Here is a 20,747-nt window from a genome sequence, read left to right on the forward strand (position 1 = left end):
AAAAACGAACAACCTTTATTTACTAAAGCTAATTATTATTTGGCAATCAAGGCCAATAATAAAAAAGTTTACAACTAATTGCTTGAAATTTTAGTATGGTCTCTTCTTTGATGGTGTAAAATATGTATTTTCCTCATTGAACTTGCTTAAAGTACGATTCATCAGTAGTTGCTTTCTCTATCATATATTTGTAGTACATTTATAAACAAAAAAAAGAAAAGAAAAAACATAAGATTATCATTTCAAATGAAACAAACAGAAGAATGTACCTAAAAATGCAACAAAAAAATAAAATTATACATAAAATCTATATTTATAAAGATAAAACCACATTAAATAAAAATAAAATTTGGCTCAATCTTTGCTTAAAAAAGTAGTTTTTAAGTAGTTTTTTACCTAGATAAAACCACATTAAATAAAATCAAAATTTGGCTCAAAAGTAAGAAAGACTTAGAGCCTGTTTGGATTAGCTTAAAAAAGTAGTTTTTAAGTAAAAAATAAAAAGTAAGGGGAGATCTACTTTTGGTTTTTGACTTATTTTAAGTCATTTTTACCTTGCCAAACAGTTCGTAACTTATTTTAAGTTATTTTTTATATTTGCCAAACACTTTCAGAAGTCAAAAACTGACTTAAAAGTAGGTTGGTCAACTTTTAAGCCAATCCAAATGGGCTCTTAGACTAAGTCAACGCATACAATTCCTATTTACCAAAAAGTAAGAAGACTTGAAAGGTTCCAAAAATTGCACAATTGATTTCTACCAAACATTTTGTCCACATCAACTCCTGTCAATTTAAAGATATCCAACAGTAAAATTTTATCAACTTTTTTTTTTTTAATTCTTTTTAACAAATTTATGCTACTAGATAGTGAATGTAGTGTTTTTTATTAATGTGAAAAAGGACAAATATACCTCCAAATTATCATAAATGGTATGTATATACCCTCCGTCATATTTTTGGAACATTGGTGCCCCTACCATCCAAAAACTAGAGCATATATGCCCTTCATAAAAAAGAATCAAGTTGGATGAATACACCTGGTAGAAATATTAAAAGACATATGTATCTTTATAGATGAGATTTGTATGTATTATTATTATTTTAGTGGCACCTCTTCAAATTATTTACTTCAATATTAAATAATAGTCTGTTTAGAAGGAAAAATATAGCTATTTTAGAAGAAAAAATTCGATTACACTATTTTATCAATCATAACTTTTTAAATTCTTCCGTTATGAGATTCATGATAATGATTAAAAGCAATATTAATGTACTCATTTATCAAGAAAATAATAATTTAATTATTAAAGGACTTCAAATTCTACTACTATGTAGGATAAAATATTAGTATTTGATAAGATATTTAATTTAGTAAAGAGACAATATGGTAATCCAGTTTTTCACTTTGAAACTTACCACTTTTAATAATATATGATGATATGATAATAAAATAAAAATCCTTATTGTGAATAAGTCCAAGCAAAGGGGCTAGGCTAACGAAAATAAGTGGTAAAGAAAACTAAGTATTCTATGATCATCACAAAGTTTATAATGCACCCTATAAGATGATATTACAAACGAAGATGCTTAAATAATGAAAAAAACATAAACACCAAGAAGAAGGTTGAGTTATCTTACCTCAAACATCCTTATTATATACCGTGGCGGAGCCAGAATTTTCAATAAGGCGGTTCAAAATTTAAAAAAATAGACACATGAAATAGCCGAATGGAGTTCGACATGTACTATATATACCTAAAAATTATTTTAACCATATATAAATAATATAATTTCTGCCGAAGATGAAACCCTAACTATAAGGTGGCTCCGCCCCTTATAATATGTATGAATCAAAAAAGATAGTTTATCCGTCTCAAAAGACGTGTACAATATTTTCTCAAAATTGTCAGGACTGAATAATTTCTAAAGTCTCCTATGTAACGCGTCTTTTACTTAATTGCCATGAATTGACTTGTCCTACAGTAGCTCAAGTCTTTGGATCCTTCCAAGTTGTTATTATAAACTGAATTGTGTATCAATTTTGTGACAATCAAAGTAAAAAAAAAAAAAGAGAAGAAAAGCTAAAATCTATGGCTGCTTTGCTATGGTTATTAATATTATCTGCATTTCATGCAGTAGCACTAGCACAACAAAGGCAGTTCAATATAACTCTTGGCTCTTCTCTAACACCTACTACCAATTCATCATGGTTTTCGCCGTCCAGGCGCTTTGCCTTTGGGTTTTATGAACAAAACAATGGCTATGCTGTTGGAATCGTAATTGTCGGTATGCCTAAGAAGACAGCAGTGTGGACAGCAAATAGGAACAGTCCTGTTGTTCCGAGCAACGCTGTCTTGCTCTTAACTAGTGATGGAAGGCTCATTGTACAAGTAGGAGGCCAAGAAATCACTGTCGTAAATCTCTCTGGTCAAGTCATTGCTTCAGCTTCCATGCTGGATACTGGCAACTTTGTGCTCTATAATTCTGATCACAGTATAATATGGCAAAGTTTTGACAATCCAACAAACACACTTTTACCTGGTCAGCATATATCAGCTGGACAAGAGCTGTTCTCGAGTGCCTCGGAAGCAGATGATTCTTTCGGGATTTTCCGTCTCAAAATGCAAGATGATGGGTACCTTGTTCAGTATCCTGTCAATACACCAGATACTGCCCCATATGCTTACTACGCATCCTACATCCGTGGAGTAAGGAATAATTTTTCACTGAATCTTGATGATGACGGCCTCCTCTACTTGCTCAATTCCAACAATAGTCTAAAAAATCTAACCAGAGGAGGCTACCGTAGAGAAAGGACCATCATCTATATGATGAAAATTGATGCTGATGGTATTTTTCGAGTTTATTCACATTCTCTGAACCAACAGAACAGCTCCGTGATATGGCCATCAACAGATGATAGGTGTGATCCAAAAGGCCTTTGTGGGCTCAATGGTTTTTGCACCAATATAGATGTTCAAGCTAAATGTATGTGTCTTCCGGGATTTGACTTTGTAATGCCAGGAAATTGGAGCGCAGGCTGTGAAAGGAATTTCCCCACAGAAACCTGTCAGTTAAAGGAGAACACTTCCAAATACTATGACATGAGAACAGTTGAAAACACAGTATGGGAAGATAGTACTTATGTTGTTTTGGCCGGAACGACCAAGGAAGATTGTGAACAAGCCTGTCTACAGGATTGTAACTGTGAGGCTGCTCTGTTCAAAGACAGAGAATGTAGAAAGCAAAAGCTGCCTCTGAGGTATGGAAGGAGAGACTTGGGTAATTCTAATCTAGTATTGGTCAAGGTGGGCACTAGTTTCATATCCAAAGAAGGGGTGCCTAATCAGACGATTGAAGAAACAAAAGGCAAAAAGCTAAGGATAGACATCCTAATTGCCGCCATTACATTGGCTGTTTTTGCTTTGTTGGTGTTAGGCATCTCCGGATTCCTCATTCACAGAAATCATGTCTGGACTTACAGAAAAATCCAGGAGAGTAGAAGTGTTCAGTTATGTGAGGATGTTGCTCCACGAGCATTTTCCTATGCAGAACTAGAGCAGGCAACCAGTGGTTTCAAAGAAGCGTTAGGGAGGGGAGCATTTGGAACAGTATTTGCAGGAATTTTGGCAGAAGACCAGAAAGTGATAGCTGTTAAGAGACTAGACAAAGAATTAGTAGAAGGGGAAACAGAGTTCCAAACTGAAATAAAAATCATTGGAAAGACACATCACCGAAATCTAGTCCGCCTCCTTGGTTATTGCCTGGACGGATCAAGAAGGCTTTTGGTGTATGAGTACATGACCAATGGGTCACTTGCGGACGCACTTTTTACACCAGAAAAACAGCCAACGTGGGAGGAAAGGTGTGGCTTCGCTCGAGATATTGCAAGGGGCCTCCTATATTTGCATGACGAGTGTGAAACACAAATCATCCATTGTGATATTAAGCCTCAGAACATACTCATGAATGATCAGTTCTGTGCAAAAATATGTGACTTTGGAATGGCCAAGCTCTTAAAGAAAGACCAAACAAGAACCTACACAGGGATAAGAGGGACCAGAGGCTATGTTGCACCAGAATGGCACCGAAATCTGCCAGTGACAGTGAAAGCAGACGTTTACAGTTTTGGTGTCGTCCTATTGGAATTGATCTGTAGGCGGAAGTGTGTAGATTGGAGCCTTGATGAAAATGAGGCAATTCTTGAATACTGGGTCTACAATTGCTTTGATGCAGGAGAGCTAGATAAACTAGTAGGGGACGAGGAGGTTGATAGAAGACAATTCGAGAGAATGGTGAAAATAAGCATCTGGTGCATTCAAGAGGAACCATCACTTCGCCCTTCAATGAAGAAAGTTCTACTGATGCTGGAAGGGACAGTAGAAATTCCAGTGCCTCCTAGTCCTACTTCTTTTTTAAGTGCCATATAATTTTGAACTTCTTCACTTTATGGTTTTTGTACTTCAAGTTTCAAGTATTCCAACTTCCCCATAGAGAGCAGAGTACTTTATCATCCATACTTGAGCTAAATAAAATATAGTTCTATCAAATTTCTACATCATTCTATGCCTCTTGTAGCCACCAGTTAACAGAACTACATGGATTTATCTTCTGCTGCTGTGAACAAAGGCTTATGTTCCCATTTTGAGTGTTGTCCATATTAGCACTGCTCTTCAAATTTACGTGTAGTACAATGAAACTATATTTTGTAAATACTAGAAGAGACTTACGGGTTTCTCCATGTGGAAGCAAATGAACTCCTTTTGTCTATAGTCTAGATAACCTTTACAGATGGAGAGAGTGTTCTCTTCTGGCCCTTCTTTAAAAAAATAACTGTTGGAAGCAATTTAGTGAACCGATTAAAATAAGGTGCTTAAGTCCACCTTTAAATAAAAGAAACATATTACAAAATAAATAAGACTGCGTAGATCAAGGGTAGAACTCATCACTATTAACGGAATTTTACCAAACCACCACCATAATACTGATTTTTTGCCAAAAGAACTATTGGGTTCTCAAACTGTCAAACATGCCTTCTTTTTTCCCTGTACCTGCATAGCAGGGTGTGTTTGTGAGTGCGTGCATGCGTGCGTGTTGAGTTAACAATGAATCTGGAGGAGTGAGGATCACCAACACATTTATCAGCTAATATTTATTTATTTAGTTTGCAGCAAAAACAACAGAATATAACACATTGCGAGGTCTCTAACAGAGATAAAACTATAACAAAAACACTAGAAGTCTTGAAATAAAACAAAGCAAACATTGATACAGCCATCAAGAAATCAGCATTAGAACGCATGAAGTTCAGAAGTTTCCACCACGGAGCCTGAGGACAAGATGAAGAGTAGACTCTTTCTGGATATTGTAGTCTGCAAGGGTGCGGCCATCCTCCAGCTGTTTGCCAGCAAAGATGAGCCTCTGTTGATCTGGTGGAATCCCTTCCTTGTCCTGTATCTTTGCTTTCACATTGTCAATAGTGTCAGAGCTCTCCACCTCCAATGTGATTGTCTTCCCAGTCAGAGTCTTCACAAAGATCTGCATCCCTCCTCTCAAACGCAACACCAAATGGAGAGTTGACTCCTTCTGGATGTTATAGTCTGCTAGAGTCCTCCCGTCCTCAAGTTGTTTACCAGCAAAGATCAAACGCTGCTGGTCTGGGGGAATACCCTCCTTGTCTTGAATCTTTGCTTTGACGTTGTCAATGGTATCTGAACTCTCAACCTCCAATGTAATTGTCTTCCCAGTCAAAGTCTTGACAAAAATTTGCATGCCACCTCTAAGGCGAAGAACAAGGTGCAGGGTTGATTCTTTCTGAATGTTGTAATCTGCCAAGGTCCTTCCATCCTCAAGTTGCTTTCCAGCAAAGATCAATCTCTGCTGGTCTGGGGGAATACCCTCCTTGTCTTGAATCTTTGCTTTGACGTTGTCAATGGTATCTGAACTCTCAACCTCCAAAGTAATTGTCTTCCCCGTCAAAGTCTTGACAAAAATTTGCATGCCACCTCTAAGGCGAAGAACAAGGTGCAGGGTTGATTCTTTCTGAATGTTGTAATCCGCCAAGGTCCTTCCATCCTCAAGTTGCTTTCCAGCAAAGATCAATCTCTGCTGGTCTGGAGGAATACCCTCCTTGTCTTGGATCTTTGCTTTAACATTGTCGATAGTATCTGAACTCTCAACCTCCAAAGTAATTGTCTTCCCTGTCAATGTCTTAACAAATATTTGCATGCCACCCCTCAGACGAAGAACAAGATGTAAGGTAGACTCTTTCTGAATATTGTAGTCAGCCAGGGTCCTTCCATCCTCAAGTTGCTTGCCGGCAAAGATCAGTCTCTGCTGGTCTGGAGGAATCCCTTCCTTATCCTGAATTTTGGCCTTCACGTTGTCAATTGTATCTGAACTTTCAACTTCAAGGGTGATGGTCTTTCCAGTAAGTGTCTTGACAAAGATCTGCATACCACCACGAAGGCGAAGGACAAGGTGAAGAGTGGACTCCTTTTGGATGTTGTAATCAGCAAGTGTTCGGCCATCTTCAAGCTGTTTCCCAGCAAAGATCAGCCTCTGCTGGTCTGGGGGAATACCTTCCTTGTCTTGAATTTTAGCTTTGACATTATCAATGGTGTCTGAGCTCTCGACCTCAAGAGTTATAGTCTTTCCGGTCAGAGTTTTAACAAAGATTTGCATTCCACCACGTAGACGGAGGACAAGATGGAGGGTAGACTCTTTTTGGATATTGTAATCAGCAAGTGTTCGGCCATCTTCAAGCTGTTTCCCAGCAAAGATCAGCCTCTGTTGATCTGGAGGAATGCCTTCCTTGTCTTGAATCTTAGCTTTGACATTATCAATGGTGTCAGAACTCTCGACCTCAAGAGTGATGGTCTTTCCGGTGAGTGTCTTAACAAAGATCTGCATCTGAAATATATTGAAGCAGACAACTGTCAAAAACTTCTATTCAAGATCAGGCAGAGATGACAAACTAGCAAGCTTTGGAAGTCCAAAAAGAAAATAAAATAAAATAAAGGTTCTGCAATTTCCCTCCTACAGCAGCGAACTACCACATAATATGAACACCCATAGCATAGCTTGCACACAAATCCTAGAACTTGTTTAATTTGGAACAAGACATCCCACGAAACAATTGAAGTTAAAATTGAATATATCAAACCAGAGGCAAATTAGGGGAGTATAAGAAAAGAATCCCAATTGATTAGAAACCATACAAAGAGCAAAAGCAACATATCCAAAGTCAACTAATTACACTAATCAGAGAGCCACCAGAAGACCAGTCAACCAAACAAAGAAGAAAATAAATAGATCTAACATCAACCGAATTTAAAAGAATTATCAGAATTTCAGATTTTCTTTAATAAAAATTCAATCCAATGAACAACCATTTTTACAAACAAATCAGTAGGCCCCTAGACGCATCCATCCAATTCTACATAGAACGAACTATACTTTTCATTTAAGAGGGATGCAAACCCACAGTTGGGTGTATTGTAAATCAAATCAAGTTCACGATCTAGCATAATCAGAAGAGAATAAAAATGTGCCCACACAAGAATAAATACATTAAAAAACAGATCAGTAAGAGTTAACAAAAAAATGGAAGACTCTTAAAATTTATTTAAATCTAGTTCAATTTGTTCGCAAAAACCCTAGACAAGACACAATTAATTAAACCTAGAAACTTCAACAATTTCATTAAATAGAGACCAGAAATGAAGCAAATCGACAAAATTCAAGGCTATAAATCATCAGCAGCAAAAGCATGCATCATCCATTTAACCTAGTTTTGTAATTTTGATCACAAAAATCCCTAGATAGCACACAAATAATCAAACCTGGAAACTTGAACAATTTCAATCAAATAGAAAACAGAAAAATGGAACAACACGAGAATATTCAAGACTATAACATCAACAAAAAAAAAAAATAAAGCATATATTATTCATTAAAGATAGTTTTTTTTTTCAAATTGATTAATTTTGATCATAAATATCCCTACACAGGACACAATTAACCAAACCTGGAAACTTGAACAATTTCTATTAAACAGTGACCAAAAAATCAAGCAAATCAACGAAATTCAAGGCTATAACATCATCAACAGAAAAGGCAAGCATCACCATTTCAAATTGATTAATTGTGATCGCAAAAAACCCTAGATAGGACACAAAACTAATCAAACTACGAAACTTCAACAATTCTACCATATGGAAACCAAAACTCGAGCAAATCAAACGAAATTAAACGCTATAACATCATCAACAGAAAAAACATACATCATCCATTATAAAAAGTTCTCAAATCAACTAATTACGTGGAGATCTGATGATAAACAAGAAAACAAAGGTAAATTCCGTTCATATAATACTGTTCATACATTTATAATACAAAACCCTCCATAAATCTAAATCTATTCAACAAACGATTGAATCGAGAGAAGAAAAGACCATTACCTTGAGAAGAAGAAACAGTGCGCAAGGAGATTATCGAGAGAACGAGAGGAGGAGGAGATGCTTTTTTCCGAGAGAAGTTGCGCTAGAGAAGAAGGATGATTTGGGGATTAGGTTGAAAAGGGGGAGATCTGTATTTATAGCAACCGCTTTGCCGTCACAGAGAGGGAACGTATGGGCCTATAGCTCAGCGCTTACGCAATTTCTTCGGATATTTTGGAAGACACGGTTACGCAATTAATTAGTAGAGCCTTTTACTAGATGCTTCTCCTCTTTTTTCCTTTTTCAAATTCATGGCACGTATAATTTTAAAAAATATTTTTTAAAATTTTGATAGTAAATTTGACTATAATTTCTAAAAATAAAATTTATATAATTTGAGTGAAAAAGAATGGATACATCTCTTTATTATTTTTTATTGTTTAAATTTTTTTCCGTTATATTATTTGGTTATATGAATCCTTATTATCGTCCAAAATTTTATGTATATTCCTAACTTAACGGGTTTTGACATGCACACCCTAAGATCTCATTGGAGGAGTCACCAATAAAGGGAGCTCTTTAAGCTTTCTCTTTCCATTGGACCAGGTCAAGGTTGTTGTAAGCAGTTTCGATCTCAAGCACTGCGGGTAAGTGCCCAAGAAATTTCATACTAGCTACTTTGCAAACTCAAAAAGTTGGTGAGACTCGTCATTCTCCGCTTGCAAGTCAAGCTTTTCAAAAGAATCTTTCAAGATGTTTTGATGATTCTAATCAGAGCCAACAAGCAGGTCGAGCTGATGTAGACGGGAATTTGAACGCTTTTGGATCGGAGGGTCGGCTTTTTGACGGGCCAGCCCTTTTTTATGCGTCGCTTTCTCCTGATAGGAAAATGAGCTTTTATTGAGTTGGAGGTACTTTGACTAACTGAATCCATCATAAACCTAGACTATGGTAACCTTTGTAACAAAAGGTCTTCCTAGTGGGCTCGTCGCCACTAAGCAGTCATCTTTGATCATAATCGGTCGACCTTTCCGATCCCGAAATAAAGAGAGTTCGGTTGCTCGATTAAGGATTTAAATAGCCCAGAGTGCGGAGGTTGTTCTCATCATTGAAGTTAGGGTGTGGGACTAGGTATTCCGAATGAGAAAGGACATGACTTACATTCACAAACGATAGTTGTTTATAAAGGGTATTTTGGTTTGACACTGTTTCACACCCCCAAAAAAATAAAGAAGCTACGTCTGAGTTAAACTTAGAGATGGAAGTTTTCTTTCTTTTCTCAACGATGAAGTAAGACCAAGCTTATGAGCTTATTATCCTAGGTCGAAACAAGTTGATAGGAGCTAACATTTTCTATTGGAATAGAGGGATGTGCAGAGTCAATCAAGCCTTTGAAACTAGTGAAAATAATCATCACAGTCAGAGCTCCTAGTTTCAATGAGACTTTCTTAGATTGTCAAACTTTCTCTCCTACACCAAGAGAGTTATTTGGTAAGCAAGATCTTTGATTGATGTGCCTGAATAAGGTTGATCAATGATAGCTTCTTTGGAGCTAAGGGCATTCCATCCCGCATAAACATCTGTATTTGTATTTGAGGAAAGACCGAATAAGTATTAAAATATAATACCGTTAATCTAAGATTCAATGTTTTAAATAAATTTTGAAAATATTATATTGATGTCCCCTCAAATTTTCTCAAAATTTCAATTATATGCTTAAACTTTGTCTAATAACTATATTACTCTCTTTATTTAGGTTCAAATTGAGTTTATTACTAGCGTGACTATCATTTCTTTTCATATTGCTTAAAACACTTAGGGGTCGTTTGGTAGAGTGTATAAGAATAATGCTGAATATGATGTATTAGTAATGCATGCATTAGTAATGCTTGCATTAGTAATGCTTGCATTAGTTTATGCTTGCATTAGTTATGCTTGAATTTATTTCTTATACATTGTTTGATTTGATGTATTGGAAATAGCAAGCCTTGTATAAAGACTAATTAAAAAATATTTGTTTACAAAATACCCCACATTCTTTTACAAAATAATAATAATATTAATAATAGTAATAATAATAATAATTATTATTATTATTACTATTATTATAATTATAATTATAATTGTGTATTATTTCTACTTTATTGTGTAGAGGGTAGTTTTGTCATTAGTTAATCTAATGCATGCATTAAAACCATTGCATTGCTAATACCTAGAAATCCACGGTATTAGCAATACACACCTTAATACACAATAGAGTGTATAACTAATGCAAGCATTAGTTATACATAGGTTGGAAAAGAGTACCAAACAAGGTACTAGTAATACACAATGCTAATGCATGCGTTATTTTTCCTAATACACTCTACCAAACGACCCCTTAAGTGTTGCGAATATTTAAAAGGAAAAAAAAGTATGAGTCACCTGACATCTTTTTCCTTTTCTTTAAAATTATACTAAAGTTTTGATTAATTAATAATATGAATGTAACAACAAAAATAATTCTATTGAAAAAAATACTGAAATAATATCTCCAAAAAGAATTAGTCTTCACTAGTGTCATTATTAGAAAAAACAAACAAGAGAAAAGTTTTATATTCATAGATCTTTTGAATTTTGTAAGATGACTACACAAACTTCTCTAGAAAGTCCCAAACACATCCTCAACAATAACTATTCCAAAAATTAAAAAATCTGCAAATTACATTTAAAAGAAAATTTCCTAAAAGTTGCTATCAAATGGTCTCTAACAAATTATTCTCCAACTTATATAACTTATTAATTATATATAATTTCCTTTTCAATTTTGATATTTTTTATTTGACAAATATTGAATGATAATATCAATATCAGCATTTTATTCCTATTAAGTCTCAATTTATTGATAAAAAATTAAAAAAAATACTTTTAAGGCTTATATTAATTACTATATTTATCAAACTATGTCACCTAAAATAAAATGGATGGAAATGTCGATACAAGAACTGACGAGGAGCTTCGACGAAATATTGGCTCTTAATATTATTTCCCAACGAAAAAACACACAGAGAATATACAAATGGAAGCTGATCATCCAACGATCGGAGAGTACACGCTGACGTGTAAGCTCGGTGGCGGCTCATCGTCGACGGTATGGAAAGCCGAGCACCGGACCACCGGAAAAGTGGTGGCGCTGAAGCAAATCGACCTCCTCAAGCTCACTCGCCAACTCAAGAATTGCTTGGACTGTGAACTCAACTTCTTATCTTCTGTTGAACACCCAAATATCATTCGCCTTTTCGATGTATTTCAGGTTAGTGGTGTCTCTCTCTTTAATATCAACAAAATTATACAATTGCTTTACCTAGGTGTCCGGGCTACTTGCTACCTCCCACTGCACAAGGCTAGGACATATAGGCAGCAAACACCTAGTGTTTTTTGTGTGCTTTTCTTTTGTCAGCTATAGTCCAAAGGTTTAGAAGTTTATAGGTCTATCCTTTTCTGCAATTATGCAATTTTTTCCCCAAAGGATACGCAGTTCTTGTGTGATGAAATGAAAACTAACTGCATTAGGGGTTTATATTTCAATTCTCATCGTGTCCCAAATGTGTGATTTGTTTAGGTTAAATCAGTGTTCTGTAATTGGAATAAGTGTGTGGTTTGTTAAATGGAACCAGCGTGTAGTTAGTGGATAAACTATTCACGAGCGAAATCACCAACTTTGATTTAGTAAAAGGTGACTTTGATCAGTTATCTAGAAGCTTCTTATCAAAATTATCAATGTCTCTGCAGCTTATCAAAAATGAAACAAAAAAAAATAATCAGAATATGTTCAGAAATTCCCAAAATCGAACAGATTGACAAATGCATGATGCATCTTGTTCAAACTTTAGATGTTGTTGTGAAAAGAATTCAAGTATCCAACACAAATAGGCAATGGGCGGAGTAGTCCAGGACATTATAAACGCCTTTGGAAGCCCTTACACAATTAATGAGTAAAACCTGGTGCTTGGGCCTACACGGGGATTACATATTTTCATCTTTTGTTTTTTGGAGAAGTTTGAAGATTGGACCTGCTAGAGAGAGATCAAGCTCAACAGGCCAAATAGTGGTCTTGGATCTGAGAAGCTTGGAGAAAAGTTTGCGGCTCAATGGGCTGAATTGAGAGAGAAGAAACACAGAGAGGCTCGGTGGGATGAGTCGAGAGAAAAGCACATGTTCTTGGGTTTTATGCGTGGATTGATTTTTTTTATTGTCTCTTTTCTTGGAGAAGATTGGAGTGGACCTGCTTGAAAGAGAGAAGTGATCAAGCTCAACAGGCTGAGGAGTGGGCTTGAAACTGAGAGGAGAGTAGACTCTCCGGGCTAAGGAGTGGGCCTGAAGTGAAGTTTGTGGCTCGATATGCTGAATTGGGAGCGATGCACAGAGAGACTCGATGTGCTGAGTTGAGGAAGCCTAGATCATTATGGTAGGTAGAGAGAAGAAGTTGTGCCAAATAAACTTACCAAAGTTTGGCTTTGCTACCATTTGAAAAGAATATGAGCATCTAACACAGAACCTTAAGGCAATAGGTGGAGTAGCCCAGAACATTATAAACTCCTTCGAAAACTCGTACACAGCCCATAATGGACAAGTGCATTCTCTAATCGAATGCAAGTAGAAATAGACTAGCTGGCATGCCAGTGCCAAAGTGCCAGTTATAAGTAGGTTTTCATTCTATCTTTGGGTTATTGGTAGTGTGTGTGCCTGATTTCTCTGTACATGTTTGGCTTGAAGTTTCTATGCAGAGAGCTGAATTAGCAGATTAATAATTCAAAGTGTTTGTTTCTCATGTTTAGACTGTTCTCTTTATGTGTAGGCTATTGCTCTCGCATTTCAGTATGAAGGTACATATGTTACAGTACCGAGAGTCCTTGCTATGCTTATTTCTTTTAGCTATGTAGCTGTCCTTCTTGAAGGTTGCCTTGTTTTAAATTAAATCCAGTAGCTACTTGAGTTCAGATCTTGCAAAGTTTCACTAATTAGGAGATTGTGTAGTTTTATGTAGTAACTGGTGTCTTAAAAAAGGAACTAGATTTTCTTCAAATCTTAGGTGATCCTTTTGTCTTGGGGAAATTTTTGCATTCCTTTTGTAATATTAAAATAGTCTTGATTATTGGTCTTTCTCTTGCCTAAAGAAACTTGAGAGTTGTATGAGCGCATCTTTTCACAATGTTTTTCTTTGACAAGTCAAAAATTTCATTTGTAAATACCAAATAGTGTCAATAGTATGTACAAGTTGTTTATACCGTGTAACCACCCACAGTCATTTTGGAAGTTTGTCTTGCTCTCTATACAACATTGTTTTCTTTCTTTGCACAAGAAATACAAGTTCGTTTAGCAAATGTTAACCCTTTTGCACTACTGGATTCTGTTGGAGCAACGGTAACCTACTTTTTCCTCTTCATTGTGGAGCTTATATTTTTCCATTAACAAATGGAGGATGAAAGTTGTCCCAGCCAACAGTCTGGGACTCTAGGTAGGATAAATTAAGTAGGCATTTGGCTATGCGATATCATATCACGATATGAAATCATAAGATGAAATAGTATTTGGACATGCAATTTCACGCTGGTATCATGAGATGAAATCCCTTCTCTAAAAATTATGATTGGGGAATTCCATATCATGATTTAGGATTTTTCAAATACAAAAATTGATCCACAAGATTATATTTTGTTAAAACAACCCCACATTTATATCTACTAACTATTTATTTCATATGTAAATAAAATTTATAATCATATCATTACTTTTCAAAATTCGTTATTCTCACCAACATAAAATTTATCATTACTTTTAATTTGACGAATATAAATGATATAATAGAAATTGATTTGGTGTATATTTTATATCTACTAACCATTTATTTCATATGTAAATAAAATTTATAATCATATCATTACTTTTCAAAATTCGTTATTCTCACCAACATAAAATTTATCATTACTTTTAATTTGACGAATATAAATGATATAATAGAAATTGATTTGGTGTATATAAATTAGAATGGAGGGAGTAATATTTTTTTTTGGTTTTTCATAATAAAAAAACTTCTCTTTCAGCTACATATGAAAAAGTTCAAAGCAATTTAATATGAAAAAGGACAAAATTGGTGATGTATGTTTGCTAAGCACTACTTTTAATATGTTTGATTTTAGCACAAAATTAATGCACTGAAAATGTGTAATTGCCAAAAGTGCCATTAATTGAAAAATATTTTTATTAGCTGCTAACAACTTCAACATTTATTTCACAATTGACAATCATAAAATATACTAGCCACTTTATCATTACTCACACCAAAGATTATTGTATTTTCTGAATCATAGAGAGTGTACTTTCTTAAACATAGATTATTATTTGAAAGAGTTTGGAACTCATGTTCGAGTCCAAAATGGAAGGTAGTGCCTTGATACTGTTACTCGTACTCCGCCATTTATTCTGAGACGGTGGAAGTAAGTTTTTTCTTACAATTGAACCATATACATGTACACATAATCACCTCTCTTCAGAGGACAGAAGAAGCCAAATGAAGATGACCTTCTCAACAAAATAATCATAGTTAGAATAGGAAGAGTTAGATGAAATAGACTTTTACTACTTTTTACAGTGCTACAAAACTTTTTTCTTAACTTAAGTGGAGAACAAATAGCTTTGTAATAATTTATTATGCAATTTTATAATTTTTTGTTTATTTGGTAAGATTGAATAAATAATTGGGGCTATGTTAATAGTTTTGCAACTTATGAGATTCTTATGTTTATGAGAAAAAGTTCACATCGCATGTTCAAACAAAACTTCAACTTCATCTCATGATTTCATATTATGATTTTATATCATGATTTCATATCGCTTGGCCAAACAGGCCCTAAGAATAGCCTCATTTAAATTTCATCTCAGGCCAACATTATACAAAATAGGGAAAATGGCCTGATATACCCCTCAACTTTGCTATTTAGAGCTGATATACCCATCGTTATGGAAGTAGCTCATAAATATCCTTACTGTTATACAAATGACTCACATATACTGATGCTCTATTGAACAATTGTCGCACTTTATAATTCTGACGAATTGAGCATGTAAGATCAAATATTGATACTGGGGAGCAAGGGTTAACTGCTAAGAAGCAAGAAAATTCACTAGAGATTCCTGCAAACTCATTGGCTTAATTTGTCGGAATTATGTTTCTTTTCTTCCTTTCGTTTTTCCTTCTACTTTTCAAAGAAAAGATAAACGAATTATGTATCTTTACAATCTTATAATGAGCAATAGTGGTTGGCTAATATTTTGTGGAAAAAAAAAGAGATAAACCCAGTCTAAAAGTGGTGGTATCACTCCACTTCTCTTTTGAATTTTTTTTTATAAAAAAGATAAGGTTTCTGAAAGTCACCCATTACTTGAAGGTGCTAGTAGGAAAGTAGAAAAGTTATTTGGGTGCATAATATCTAAGCAAAATTTACCAGGAGGAAAGACTTTAATCTTTCCTACTTTCGATTGTGTATGACATTCTACTCCGAGCATGTGATTAAGCAGTAAAATATATTATCCTAGCTTTTGGTTGGACGGCAATTTAGTACTTCATAGTTTATGCACTAGATACTGCAAAAGTTGTGACCCTATAAAATTTATTCTCTGGGTTTTGGAGGTGTGGTTTTGAAGTTCTTGTTGACATGCATCAGTGCATGGCTTGTTTATGTTTGACTTGCAAAGGTTGATTAATTAGGAAGAAGATTTAGTGCAAAAATATAATCATTGTATGATTTCTTAATTTGAGAAAACTGCTTTATCCCTTAGGCTGAAAACTCTATTTTCCTTGTCTTGGAGTTTTGTGCTGGAGGGGATCTGGCTGCTTATATTCGGGATCATGGCAGAGTTCAAGAATGCGTAGCTAGAAAATTTATGAAACAGATTGGTAACTTTTTGTTTAGAGCTCTTCGTCACTATTTCTTTTCTTATCATGTTGTCCTTGCTCAATTCTTGTACAATTGATGCCATTCTGGTTGCGATATAGTAGGAGCTGGCCTAGAGGTACTGAGCATGCACCATATCCTCCACCGTGACTTGAAGCCAGAGGTATAAGTTTTTTTTTTCTTATGATGTTAAATTGAATACAATACACACATTCTAGATCTATAAAGTATGTTTAACTTCTTCCAGTAGAGGCCTTTATAGGTTTGGTCGTATGCAACAAAATCCAGGGACTGTTGCTAATGAAACATGGGTAATACTTGTGAACATCCATAAAATAAACAAACTTTAAACTACTAAAACTTTAAGGGGTCGTTTGGTAGAGTGTACAAGAATAGTACTGAATAGATGTGTTAGTAGTGCTGGGATTATTTCTTATCCACTGTTTGATTTGGTGTATTAAGGACAATTTTTGTCTTTAACCATTCTTCTTCATGTATTAATAACCTTTGTATGACTTATACCATGATTTGCTATGTATTAGTTATACACCCTATAATACTAAAAATCTTACCAAACAAAGGATTAAATAATATCATGGCTAATACATGTATTATTTTCTATAATACATCCTACCAAACGACCCCTTGAAATAGAAGTATACTCACTATTTTTCTCCCAAGCTATAATACATCTTTGATTTAATTTGCTATTGCACTATATCATTATGCAGTTTTGTTTTGCTTAGTTGCATGTGAAGGTGGGTAAAACCTGGTGCATCAACAATTTTTCCAAATGAACCAAGCTTCGTTTAGGTTGTTGAAATCTCTAGGTTTAGCTTCTTTTTTTCCCCTTCATTTTGCATAAATCAATTGTCTAAAATGCTGTTTTCTCCAACTAACATTTCATGCTCCTATTATTGTCTTGAGCTGATATCCCAATCCCTTTCGTTGGCTGAGGAGTTGAATGTGTATGATACAACTAGGTGTACTTCAGTTTTGGAATTTAGAACAAAAAAAAACTTAACTTAGGAAAAGGTTTTTGAAAGGGGAAATGAAGTTTGAGAAATAAAAGTAGGCCTAATTCTTGAGATATGGTGAAGAAGGGAATGAGGAAGCATGAAAATGCATAAAGTGGGAGAAATTGTGTCCCTTTCTAGGTGCTTCTTTTGCCATGAGAAGGAGGAAACAAACAATCATTTGTTCCTTCACTATAGAGTGACTGCCCAGATATGGTATATGTTTCAAAGCATTATTCAAGATCCTTGGGTGGTGCCTGAGCATACTGCTGACCTATTAAACTGTTGGATGAGAAGAGAGGGGAGTAAAACACAGAAAAAATGGTGGAATCTAGTTCCATCTTGCATATGGTGGTCAATTTGGAAGGAAAGAAACAATAGGTGCTTTAAGAAAATTACTAACCCAATGCAGAAAGTTAAAGAAAACTGCATTAATACTCTATATTTTTGGTGTAAAGAAGAGGGTATAGATGATGTAAATCAGTTAGTAGATTTCCTAGGCTATTTGTAATCATGACTACTTCGCCTTGGAATTTTTTTGTTTGGTTGCCAGCATACCCTCATTGCTGATGAATACAACTTTACCATTCTCAAAAAAAAAGAAAAGAAAAAATAGCAATAGATATCTATGAGAAGAAGTGAGTAAAGAGTCTCCTAACACTCAACCTACAAAAATTTAGTACAACAGCATAATAATCTACAAGTGGGCTACATAATTAAAAAAAAATGGTACTCTTTTTGTTTTTGGTTTAGCAAGTTTTTATTTGACGCTGCTTTATAAAAAAGTTTCTTCTTTTCATCAGTATTCTCTTCTTTTTCTTGTTGAATTTTGCTTATCTTTGAATACTTATGCTCAAAATACATGATGTTTATCTTCTTCTTTTTTTGCCTTTAATAATGTTCTAATTTAGTTCAGTTACCATTATAGAAAAAAAGTAGTAGTTCTAATTTAGGTCATTTATGGTTCAGAACATTCTTTTATCTACGATGGAGACTGACCCGATTCTTAAGATTGCTGATTTTGGTCTCTCAAGGTAAAGAAAAAAAAATGATACAAGTTACCTTTTCAAAAAAAAAAAAAAGGTAAAGAAAAATGATACTCTCTCTGTCCCAATTTATGTGACACATTTCGAATTTCGAGATTCAAACAAGTTTATCTTTGACCGTAATTTTTTCATATATCTTTTAAATATTTTCAATTATCAATTATTGGGACTTATAGTACTTTTAATGTAGTTTACAAATATATAAATTTCATTTTAAAAAATTTGAAGATTTCATGAGCAAATTCTCGGTCAAACTTAAACTGTTTGACTCTCGAAAAGCGAAATGTGTCACATAAATTGGGACAGAGGGAGTATGAATTATTAAACAGGGAATGTCAAATGCCTTGGCATCATTAACAATCTCTGTATCTTTTTATTCTTGGAACAGAATGTTAAATCCGAATGACCTTGCAGAAACAGTTTGTGGGTCCCCTTTTTACATGGCTCCAGAAATTCTAGAATTTAAAAAGTATGATGATAAGGTAAGAACTATTTACTGTACAACTATGTTACACAGATTGGACAAACTGACATGTATTCTCTTGAATAGGTTGATATGTGGAGTCTCGGTGCAATTTTTTTTGAACTACTTAATGGTTACCCTCCCTTTCGTGGTAGAACTAGTGTTCAGGTAATAGCATTTCTTTAATGCAAATTGCAAAGGCCCTTCCTCTGTTTGTTAGTTCACCGTCTTCAATTATATTTTTTTAAAAATAGATACTGCGGAATATCAAGGCATCTCTACGTCTTCCTTTCTTTGAGCCGATTCTTCCTCAGTTGCACCCGGGTTGTGTTGACTTGTGCTCAAGACTATTGTCTATTGATCCAGGTTTGCAGATTTCTGTACGCAATATCATTTGTATTGTCTTCCTACCTCATTAAAGTTTGATAAATCACCTTATATCTGCAGAGAAACGGATCTCTTTTAAAGAGTTTTGTCGACACGACTTTTTGAAGATAGACGAAGGGGGAGATAAGAGGTTCTGTTAGAGGTCAAAAACATCCGGATATCCCACTGAGCAGAAGTGCCCACCAGTTTAATCATCAATGTACAAATTTGGATTCTGTTTTTCAGTTATCACCTTAGTGGGGTCAGCTCTTTTTTTCCTGCTGATTTACTCTAGGCTAGTCACCAGTCGATCAGTTCCGAATTCATGTAAAGGTGTCATTAGAAATCATCATCATCCCTTATGCTTCATATGTCTGTAAATTGTCATATACAACCTGATAACAACTGTACATCCTAGTTCTCTTTTCACCGATGATTCAGTCATTTTTTACCCTTCTAATAACTAGCTTCAGTAGCATTGACTCCTAAACTACTTGCACTCTCCTGCTTCAAGCCTTTCATCTTTAACCATCAGAATTGTAAGGACAGATAAATGGTTTTCTCCAAATTCTTCAAATCGATCATATCGAGCTGGAGGGATTTCTTCAGAACAACTAGTGTCGGTGTCATTTGTCTCCAAAACCATCTAGTAAGGTGAATTGTATGTATCTCTTCAATAATACCCGGGTTAACTGCCAACATTTTCCTATCAACAGTCACCCAATCGTCTCCTATCTCTTTCTTGTACTCAATCTGCGCGTTTATGAGATACTCTTTCCAAGTACATTTGATAAGTAGTCTCCAATGAAAGTATGAAACTTTCTAAATCTTCTATCACATTGTCGTACTGTTAAACTCTTGGGCGAACAAGTCCAGAAAATGTCATCAAAGTAAGTGGGACATGACAAATCTGATGAGTAGACATTATCAGATAATATCAAATTCTCGACTTCAGGTATGGGAAGATGATCAACTCCACTTGCTGCTCGAAACATTTAGTGATATGCTGGATTATGAAAGATGGAATACGCCATTTCAAGTCTACAGACAAATAATTCAACTCTATTAGAGATCTCCGTGAGTGTATGAACTGATCAACAATCCATAGACAAGAGACATAGTTTATGGAAATCCTGCATTGGCTTGAAACACTTACAAATGATAAAGACGGTAATCTATATGGAACAGAGAAAGCCAAGGAGAGTAACTTGGGCACATCAAAAATGGCTTGCACTAATTGACTGTACTCAGCTATGCTACATAGCTATCAGTTTTTTCTTGATTCAATTCTTTTGTTTGTCAACTCTTATTGATCTGTAGGGTGATCTTTTTTTGAATTTTTTTTATTTTTGCGTGGGCATTTTGTAATTCTTTTCCGATTATTCTGGATTGTGAACTTGATTTGATTTGCGATGTATCCAATTGTGGGTTTCTCTGCACATGCATCACTCTAAATGAAAAATATAGTTTGTTTTATGTAG

At 34.9% G+C, this 20,747-nt stretch overlaps 3 protein-coding genes across 9 annotated transcripts; 2 read left to right on the forward strand and 1 right to left on the reverse strand.

Moving 5' to 3' along the window:
- The first annotated feature begins 1,728 nt into the window (after positions 1 to 1,728).
- Positions 1,729 to 4,652, forward strand: LOC102605532 (G-type lectin S-receptor-like serine/threonine-protein kinase RLK1). Its single transcript, XM_015310249.1, has 2 exons — positions 1,729 to 1,742; positions 2,057 to 4,652. The coding sequence occupies exons 1-2, from the start codon at positions 1,729 to 1,731 to the stop codon at positions 4,428 to 4,430; spliced, it is 2,388 nt and encodes a 795-aa protein (XP_015165735.1). The 3' UTR covers positions 4,431 to 4,652.
- Positions 4,653 to 5,187: 535 nt separating this feature from the next.
- LOC102587932 (polyubiquitin) lies at positions 5,188 to 8,647 on the reverse strand. The gene is made up of 2 exons (XM_006350928.2): positions 8,463 to 8,647; positions 5,188 to 6,912 (listed from the first exon to the last, which is right to left on the reverse strand). The coding sequence occupies exon 2, from the start codon at positions 6,910 to 6,912 to the stop codon at positions 5,308 to 5,310; it is 1,605 nt and encodes a 534-aa protein (XP_006350990.1). The 5' UTR covers positions 8,463 to 8,647; the 3' UTR covers positions 5,188 to 5,307.
- A 2,755-nt stretch (positions 8,648 to 11,402) lies between these two features.
- On the forward strand, positions 11,403 to 20,705 carry LOC102588253 (serine/threonine-protein kinase ATG1t). 7 transcript variants are annotated; one of them, XM_015310282.1, is made up of 8 exons: positions 11,403 to 11,733; positions 16,260 to 16,377; positions 16,477 to 16,538; positions 18,361 to 18,425; positions 18,826 to 18,919; positions 18,988 to 19,068; positions 19,155 to 19,266; positions 19,348 to 20,705. In XM_015310282.1, the coding sequence occupies exons 1-8, from the start codon at positions 11,500 to 11,502 to the stop codon at positions 19,425 to 19,427; spliced, it is 846 nt and encodes a 281-aa protein (XP_015165768.1). In that variant the 5' UTR covers positions 11,403 to 11,499; the 3' UTR covers positions 19,428 to 20,705. The 7 variants fall into 7 exon arrangements, with proteins under 7 accessions (XP_015165768.1, XP_006350993.1, XP_015165765.1 ...); XM_006350931.2 differs by having other exon boundaries at positions 16,480 to 16,538; XM_015310279.1 differs by having other exon boundaries at positions 18,826 to 19,068.
- Positions 20,706 to 20,747: the final 42 nt, after the last annotated feature.

This window comes from Solanum tuberosum, unplaced genomic scaffold, assembly GCF_000226075.1.
Source record: "Solanum tuberosum cultivar DM 1-3 516 R44 unplaced genomic scaffold, SolTub_3.0 scf00131, whole genome shotgun sequence".
In the NCBI taxonomy this organism is placed as follows: Eukaryota; Viridiplantae; Streptophyta; class Magnoliopsida; order Solanales; family Solanaceae; genus Solanum; species Solanum tuberosum.